We start from the raw sequence: 9,319 nt of genomic DNA on the forward strand, positions 1-9,319 counted from the left end.
ACATATACTGTTATTATTTATAAAAAGAGTGTACTATTATTATACGAGTAAGTATAGTTAATTATAAAATTTGTGTAAGCTCAACTTTTTTTCTTATTAAAACTTTTAAAAAGGATTTCTAGAACTTTCAATACAATTAGGATAAGAGTAAAAAATTTCACGAATCGAATAGTCCCATATAATCCCACTCATGATCATAGTACGAAGTACTTATAAAGCTTCCTAGCATACTTGTATGTTCGAATTTGTCAGAGATCATCTCATTGTAATATATGATAATGAGAATATTTATAGTACACCTGGATATACCATGCTCATGGTACACTCAAGACTATTTTCTCCAAATGAGCAAAATGTGCGAATGAGCAAATGAACAAAATGAACAAATGAGCAAACATTAGTACTCATTTAAGAAAATGCGCAAACACTTTTATTACAAAATGAGCAAATGAGCAAAATGCCCATATGAGTAAATTTGGTGTCAAATGAGCACCTGAAATTCTAATTTATTACAAAAAATACCCTTGGGTGTACCATACTCATAGTACACCCGGGTGTACCATGAGTGAACTCATATATGAGTAATACCAAATCCTTGTAAAGCCCAATCCTCAATTTCTCCTACCCATTATCCCCACTCCTTACTCGTCTCTGACTGACTGTCCCCTAGAACGTCGATACCATTAGTTAAATTCTAACTAGGGCTCCGTTTGGTAGGGCGTAAAACGTTTTCCCGGAAAACTGTTTTAATTTCCTCTATTTTCAATTTTACATTGTTTGGTTGGCAAAAAAGTGTAAAACTATTTTCCCTTGGGGTAAATTTACTCTCCCAATGATGGAAAATCATTTTCCTTTCAAAATGAAGGGAAAACTATTTTCCTTATCTCTCTTGTACACTCCTCTCACTACCTCCTTACTTTCCCTTTCATTTTCCTTTCACTTCATCATTTTTCTTACATCGAACCAAACAACGGAAAACTAATTTTGGAATTGTGTTTTTCATTGTAAATTGTTTTCCATGAAAATGTTTTACGCCCTACCAAACGGAGCCTAGGTAGAAGACCAAGATAATTGTAATCGACTTCTTATGAGTCGAGAATACACAACAACCATAAGAATGGCCACCGAGCTTCAATCTCATTCTCCACAAAGAAAAAAGAAAATTATATTTTATCATTTTATATAAAAAAATTCTCTCTAAATATGAATAGTGTCAAAATTTTACGTGGAAACGATAAAAAACAGAATTAAGGTAACTTCCAAAATCTATTGTCATCCCTACTTAAGACATGAGCCTTTCCATAAGGTCTTACTGATCAGAAGACAAAACAAATAAATTAATTGGCGCCATATTATACTGGAACTTGTAACGTAAACCTTCCTATTTTACTTCACACAAACATCAAATTTTCATGGATTAGAGCTTTAAATCTCAATTAATTCTGCACATGAGTCATAATATTGCAAAATTAGTCACAAATGGTAATTACAAAGAAGCTTTACTTTTATATTCCCAACTTCGTTTTTCTTCAACACCCATCAACAATTTCTGTTACCCGCGTCTTCTCAAAGCTTGCGCCAAACTTAACTACCTTCATCAAGGCCAAATCCTTCATACCCATCTCATAAAATCTGGGTTTCATTGCGATACATACATTGCAACAGCTCTTACTCATATGTACATGAAATTTCAACATGTCAAATCTGCCCTTAAACTGTTCGATGAAATGCCTCAACGAAATGAAGCTTCTGTTAATGCTATGATATCTGGGTTTTCGCAAAATGGGTATCTTGGAGAAGCTCTTTTGGTGTTCAGAGAGGTTGGTTTGAAGAGGTTTAGGCCTAATTCTGTTATGATTGCTAGTGTGTTATCGGCTTGTGATGTTGTTGGAAATGGTAGTCAGGTTCACTGTTGGGCGGTAAAGATGGGTGTCGATAGCGATGTTTTTGTCGCAACTGGGGTTGTCACTATGTATATGACTTGCTTTGAAGTGTTGTCTGCGACACGGGCCTTTGGAATGATGAAGTACAAGAATGTAGTGAGTTATAATGCGTTTATGTCTGGATTAGTTGAAAATGGTGTTTATCGAGTTGTTTTCAAGGCGTTTAAGGACATGCTTGAGTCTTCCGGGGATGTTCCTAACTTAGTCACATTGGTTACAGTTTTGAGTGCGTGTTCGAATGTGCCTAATCTTAGATTTGGAAGACAGGTTCATGGGATTGCTGTAAAAGTTGGATTACAACTTGATATTATGGTTGGAACTGCACTTGTAGATATGTATGCTAAATGTGGCTCCTACTCCGGCTATCATTTATTCAGAGAAATGAAGGATATTAGGAATCTAATTACATGGAATTCAATCATTGCTGGTATGTTCTTGACAGGTGATTGTGATACTGCCCTGGAATTGTTCTCTGAACTGGAATCTGAAGGATTGGTACCAGATTCTGCAACTTGGAATACGATGATTAGTGGGTTTTCAAAACATGGAAAATATGAGAGAGCAATTCAGTTCTTCACTGAGATGTTATTAGAAGGAAATGCTCCAAGTTTGAAGTCTCTTACTAGCCTTCTGGATGCATGTTCCATGATCTCCTCTTTGCAGCTTGGAAAGCAAATTCATGCACGCGTTACTAGAGTTGATATCAACGATGATGAGTTCTTCACTACCGCCCTCATTGATATGTACATGAAGTGTGGACAATCTACCTGGGCACGTAGGATTTTTGACCACCTTGAGATCAAACCTCGCGACCCAGCATTTTGGAATGCGATGATTGCAGGATACGGAAAAAATGGCGAAGAAGTGTCTGCATTTGAAATTTTCGATCAAATGCAGAAGGAGACTGTTGAGCCTAATAGCGGCACTTTTGCCAACTTGCTGTCTGTGTGCAGTCATTCGGGTCAAGTTGACAAAGGATTACAAGTATTTGAGATGATGACTACAGAATATGGCCTGACACCAACTCCGCAGCATTTTTCTTGTATTATTTACCTATTGGGTCGATCTGGACACCTCCAGAAAGTTCAAGAATTGATACATAAACTTCCAGAGACTTCTAGCTCTGTTTACTCTTCATTGCTTGGCGCTGCGGGCCATCATTTGGATCCGAAGCTTGGCGAAGATATGGCAAAGGAACTTTCTGAGTTAGATCCCCAAAATCCGACTACTTTTGTCGTTTTGTCTAATATATATGCAGCAATGGGGAAGTGGGATGATGTTGAGAGAATTAGGAATATGATTGATGTTAAGCGACTGGAGAAGAATCCGGGTTATAGTTTACAAATTCCTTGAAAAGAACCACATTTTTCATCCTGACGAACAGCCAAAAAAGCCAAAAATACACCCACTGAGTCTAAGAATGAAAACGCTATCATCCCAGTTGGCTGCTACAACTGTAAAATGATAAATCAATGGGGATAAAGACGCGGCTGTTTGTTAAGGAGTGTCTGGGCAGTATGAATTAAATGATAATCAAGAAGCAAATGCAAACTGTGGACACATGATGTAAGGTTTGCTGAAAGCGCATTTTCTGCTGGAATTCTTCGCGACTGCACAAGAGAAGGTAGTCTGTCTGCTGCAAGTTGCAGACTTACAGAGAAACAATTCCCTTTCTCTACAAGTTGATTTTGATTACAGGACATTTGGATGATTAAGATGCTTACTACATTATCATGCCAATTCTCATAGTGGTAACTGGTAAGTAAGCTCTACGGCTGCAAGAGTGACGAAATGTGCTGATCTATTTCAGAAAGAGTGTTTTTTTTTGTCCAAAATTTTGTATTGAAATATACATTATATAAGAGTATTCATCTACATACTATATGAGAAGTATGTCAGTTTGTTTGATATATACAATCAACGAAGTTGTCTCCTTGCATCACTAGATTAGTAGAAAATTGTGGAGTTTCTTACTGGTGATCAATATAACTGAGCATAAACTACGGAATAGAACTGTCAGTTGTAATTAACTAACACTGCACACACTTCACTATAATTTTTACATCTCGCAAAATTCCAGAGAAGTTTTTTCTGGTGCAGTTGGTTTGTCCAAAAATCATCTCGTAGATTTTTAATATTGTAGTTTACAGCTTACCATTGAAAAGGTTTTCGCGACTTAATTTGAAAATCATATTTCGACCTGGACGTTTTCGAGCCATCCCTAATAACCAACGAATGGCAAGCACTTATCCTTATGTGGATCCTATTTCAATAGGGACTTGATGAGTTGATCCGCCTACACGTCTTGTTTTTACTGCAATATCGAGAATTACTTAGACCTAAAACAAACAGTAAATTTGTTTTTGTCTTTTGTTGAATCTTTTTCACGGCTCGATAGAGAATTTGATAAGCCAATAATATTTTTCCATGTTTCAGGATACGTTATATAAATCACAAAGTGACCAATTAAGTATACTTCACAAAATTTCTTCTATAAATCTTAAGCAAAGAATTAAAAGCGAGAGTTGGAGAGCGAGTATGCACCTAATCTTTCTGGTCTCTCTTAATTCTTAAATAAAACTACTATGATCTTTAAGTGTGAATCAAGGAACAATTGCAATTCAGATTCTTGTATGCCATAAACATTAAGATGGCACAACACCCTTTCTTACATATATTTATTCTGTCTTAAAATTAGACATTTTCACCTCTTGAGCAACTCCTCCGCAGAAAATCCTAAGTAATCATCAAAGTAATTTGGAGGTTCATAGATGAAACAAGAGATAACATCTCTTAGAGTTATCACACCAATAACTTCATCTTCCTCCCCATCTACCACGTAAATTCTGTGAACTAACTTAGAAGCCAAGCTATGGACAACATCGCCGAGGGTGGAGTTGGTCTTGCACGTTATTGGAGGCATAACTTTCCCCGCCTCGTGGCTCGTCGAGGCAACTGTCTTCATGAAGTCACTTACTGTAAGATGCCTGAAATGCCAAAAGAGAGAGCATGTGAAAATCAATCCCTTGAGCAATTTGCAGATCAGAAAAGAGATAAATGCAGGGATGACCAGATAAGGGGTAAGTATGTCACTGCGTCTCGCCATCTCGTATGTTTTTCTCTTATGAGATCCTGGAGTATACTTACTATAAGGGATTTTTTTCATTAGCTAGTTATAGTTTCCTTAAAAATCCAGCAGAGTTACTTGAAAAATGTTTGATCAGCATACAAAGTATAAACCCTATGTTACTCCTGAGTCCTGACTTTTCTTTTTACCTGAACTGCATGTAAAATTTTCAGCTGTTCAGGTCCACCACTATCTGATGAAGTTTTATGTTTTAACCAAAATATAAGTGTTGATGATATTACATGAGTGCTTAAGAAAACTAGAGTCCATGTAACATAGCCTTTGGTTCAAGTGGTGCAGCCATCACAAGTTTCAGATCTTATTACAAAATCACGATACTATAATTTTTCATGATGAGCATAAAAAGGAAGCGTAACGAAATTGCTGTGAAAACCAATTATACTGCTTCCTAAGCATATACCTGAAGTTGGAAAACAGATCAGGTTTGAGTAGCAAATATCTAATATCTCTCATGCTCAGATTGCCGATAATCTTCTTCTTGGGTCCTTCCACAACTGGAAGGCCACCAATGTGGTTGTCCTTCATCCGCTTAAATGCCTCCAAAATTAGCTCACTGCTGTTAATGCTTACAACCTGCCCACAGAAGCAAAAGCAACACATTTCAACATTTATAGATTTATCAGTCCACTATTATGTGAAACATATAATTCATATGATAATGAGAGGGTGACTTAAACACAGGAGAGAAAAAATAATAACCTGATCACTGGACATAAAAGGAAGGCCCAAATCAGAGATGGGATGTGCAGCAATGGCATCAAACCAATCTCGTCCACGACACCCCTCAAGGCCCCTCACAACAGCAGATTGAGTAATAAAATTTTTCATGATTGCCTTCCCGGGTTCTATTACCGGTACATTTCTCATCCTATACTTGGATAGGAGCAATAAGACTGTCAACATATTGCTTTCTGTTGAAACTGGAAGGAAAGGTGTGGATCGGAATGATTTGACAATTTCTTTGACCTGTAAAGGCAAAGGTATAGCACACAACGGTTGAACATCTTGATATTAAGGATCAGCAGGTATACAAGTGACTTTGAAGAATGTGAAATGCTTACTGACTTTGGTTGACTTGAAGGGTTCTTCTTGCAGAATGACTCTGTAGAAATCATCACCTAACTGACTAGCAGCTGTTGGAGCATCCTTTGCCACCCCTTTCTCCACCACCAAACCTCCAGCAACTGCTGCCCCAGCTGTGGCAACAGCTAACCCAGCAACCGCTCCTGGGCCTGTGGCTCCAAGTGCCATTGCTCCAATGGCCCCCACAGCACCCGCCCCTATTCCAGCAGCAGTTGCTGAGCTGGCAGATAAAGCTACAGCAGCAAGCTCAGCACCTTCTAGAACCCACAATATGATTGCCGAGTAGTCAATAATCCCAAGGTACCTCTCCCTCCAATCATTGCTGTAGGCTTTTTCAGGGTTTGTTACTGGAGCCGAGAGTATGTTGCATTCAGAAAGAACCTTCACAGCATCTGAAACTGATGTCTCTGCTAGAATTTCAATAACTGCAGAAGAAAACGCGCGCGCTCATCATCAATTCAAAGAAAATGCGAGAAAAGAGGGCCATGTTTATGGTTGTTAGGAGAATTACCTTTTCCACCAGGGACTTGTGGGAAAGATGAAACAGGAATGGTTGCAAATGCAGCTGTCAACGTCTCTTGTAATGAAGCGGAAAGCTTTTTTCTGCTCTGAATTGTCTCAAAGTAAGCATCATTGCTCACTGCTGTGGCAGTTTCCTTCGTTTCCTCCTGCGATTTCTCCATGTCTACAAGAACAAACAAGATCATATGGCAATCTTTCGGCAGTTTGTTATAGATCATTTAGTTCGTTTTCAGAAAGATCTCAGATTCATAGTCTTGGAGTTGTAAGAAGTAAGAATAACATTTGCTTCTTTATTTCAATTGTTCAAAAAATCCATATCATTGATCTTCATCATAATATCTGATTAAACTGATATAGATGGCTTTCCCTACCTTGTATAACAATTTTTGTACTATTTGCATAGCTACATCTTAGGAGTTGCTCAATGAATTCAATTCATAGGGAGCAACAAAGGAGACGATTCAAGCAGGATTTCGATTATTGTATTACAAGTAATGGGTACCACCCAACAATTTTACCAACTAAAGAAGTTGACATCCGCAACAGTTGCATACTACTCCATCCATTTCTTTTTAATTGTTACACTTATATTTTTCACGCATGCCAATACAAAACTTTGAGGAAAAATGATCTCTAGTTTTGTATTTATAAAAATTATAAAACAATACATATTAATAAAATATATACTAAGACGAATCTAACAAAGATCCACATGACTATGCTTTTAGTCACGTATAAATCACAAACGAAGGTCAAAAAGTATAACAAATCACAAACGAAGGTCAAAAAGTATAACAATTAAAAAGAAACGGGGGTAGTATCATACTAGATATGGTCACGTTTCCGAAAATTATTTATTGTGTTTATAAGGTGTCATAATCTAGGGATAGGAACCGCTGTTAAATTTAGAAACAATACGAAATGGACCTGGGTCACCTGAATAAGGAGGAGGAGAGATTTGGTCCACTTTATAAGCCCAAATGAGGTTCCATACAATTGATAATAGTAGAAGTAACTCATCTACCTAATAGAGTGTAACGATCTCTCCTCGTCCCACAAGTGCGCATTCAATGGGTTTCAACAACCGCACACAAGTAACATGAAAGAACCCTATTCCATTCAGATGAATTCTAGCATGCTTGCCTCAATATTAAAACATACATTTCATTTTTTTTTCTTTTATACATTGGTCCACCTCCCAGTTTTTCATGCAGAAATGCAGAATAACTCTGTTTTTGTATCAATTTTATGCATTACATTACATATCAATATCTCTCATATGAATATCTTCAAATTATAAGATCATTACATGAATCTATATGTTTCAAAAATATGTTGGTGATAATTTAAGGGTGGTAAAAAACAGTAATCAGATATGAATTTATTACAGAAATAGATGATACCTGTTGTAGAAAATTGCCCAGAATGATGTAGTAATCAGATGATAAATTTTTACATTAAATTTGAAAATGAAATGAAATGAAATTGAAAGTTTATTAATTTTGGTTTTTCACTGCCCTCTAAAATTAGCGGTTTGTTGTTCTGATTGTTTAACTCCCACAGAATTGCCCAATTCGCCACGTATGATTTCTTACGCGTGTCAGTTGGTAAGAGTTTTAGGATATTTTACGTTCGAGGGTCAACTGGGCTTTCTGTAAGAAATCATGGGCTTGGCTTAGAGGTAGTCCATATAGATAAGTAAGATTGCATTGGCCCCAATTCTTATTGGTTTGCTTTTTCAATTTGGATTTAGGATTAACCATCCCCAACTTGGTAAGATGAAGAAAACCTATCGAATTGATACCTCGCACAAGTACAACGTATAATTAGTCAGGTTTACAAGTCAGATTTCTTGAAGGGAGGGGGATGGTAAAGGAAACCTCACCCGCAAGGAGTCCCTAGCGGGATTTGATCCCATAATCTTGAAGTAATGAGGCCAAATCTTTACCACTAGGCCAAATCTTACTTGATATTTACCACTAGACCAAGCCCCGCAAGTAGCAACCCCATCCATACCCCCCCTCCTCCCTCCCCTCTCTCCCTTCATCCCCCCTCTTCGCAAATACCCCAACCCCTTCTTCTTGTTTCTCTTTCCCTTTCTCCCTAGTTTCCTTCTCACTGTTCTGTAATTTCATTTTTTTTCAATGTTCATGAAATCGAAATTAAATTCTAATTTCATCATGGAGGAATAACTTTTTCTCGATTCCTTCATCATGGAACCACTTTTTTTTTTTTTCATTTCCACTATGGTGGAACTAGAAAAATGATCGTTTCCACTGGAAACAAAAAAAAATTGGTTCGATTCAAATTTTAAAAAATCTGAAATTTTAACATTGTTAAGTAAAAATATTTTTAAAAAAAATGCAAAATACGAGCAATATTAAATATATACAAGTGATAAATAACAAACCCCAAAAACAATCCCAAAACTAGACCATAACTTAAAGATCTAACATACAGAAAACAAGCCATGCATAGTAGTATTTACTAGAAGTATTTAGATATGGTTTCGGAATTCAACCTTCAGTCTTTGTCTTTGAAATACAAGATCGAAATAAGTCAGAAACTCCTAAACACATCATTATCATGCATGACTTTAGATGCCCTTGATCACTTGATGCCA

General features: G+C 36.9%; 2 protein-coding genes across 2 annotated transcripts; one reads left to right on the forward strand and one right to left on the reverse strand.

The window, feature by feature from the left end:
• The first annotated feature begins 1,283 nt into the window (after nt 1-1,283).
• LOC104897963 (pentatricopeptide repeat-containing protein At2g02750) lies at nt 1,284-3,885 on the forward strand. Its single transcript, XM_010684941.4, has one exon. The coding sequence runs from the start codon at nt 1,449-1,451 to the stop codon at nt 3,294-3,296; it is 1,848 nt and encodes a 615-aa protein (XP_010683243.1). The 5' UTR covers nt 1,284-1,448; the 3' UTR covers nt 3,297-3,885.
• A 531-nt stretch (nt 3,886-4,416) lies between these two features.
• Nucleotides 4,417-8,260, reverse strand: LOC104897964 (SNF1-related protein kinase regulatory subunit gamma-1-like). Its single transcript, XM_010684942.4, has 6 exons — nt 8,100-8,260; nt 6,686-6,859; nt 6,157-6,599; nt 5,791-6,057; nt 5,492-5,664; nt 4,417-4,930 (listed from the first exon to the last, which is right to left on the reverse strand). Exons 2-6 carry the CDS (start codon nt 6,855-6,857, stop codon nt 4,648-4,650), a joined length of 1,338 nt encoding a protein of 445 aa, XP_010683244.1. The 5' UTR covers nt 6,858-6,859; nt 8,100-8,260; the 3' UTR covers nt 4,417-4,647.
• Nucleotides 8,261-9,319: the final 1,059 nt, after the last annotated feature.

The sequence above is a fragment of the Beta vulgaris genome, chromosome 6, assembly GCF_026745355.1.
Source record: "Beta vulgaris subsp. vulgaris cultivar EL10 chromosome 6, EL10.2, whole genome shotgun sequence".
Taxonomy (NCBI): Eukaryota; Viridiplantae; Streptophyta; class Magnoliopsida; order Caryophyllales; family Amaranthaceae; genus Beta; species Beta vulgaris.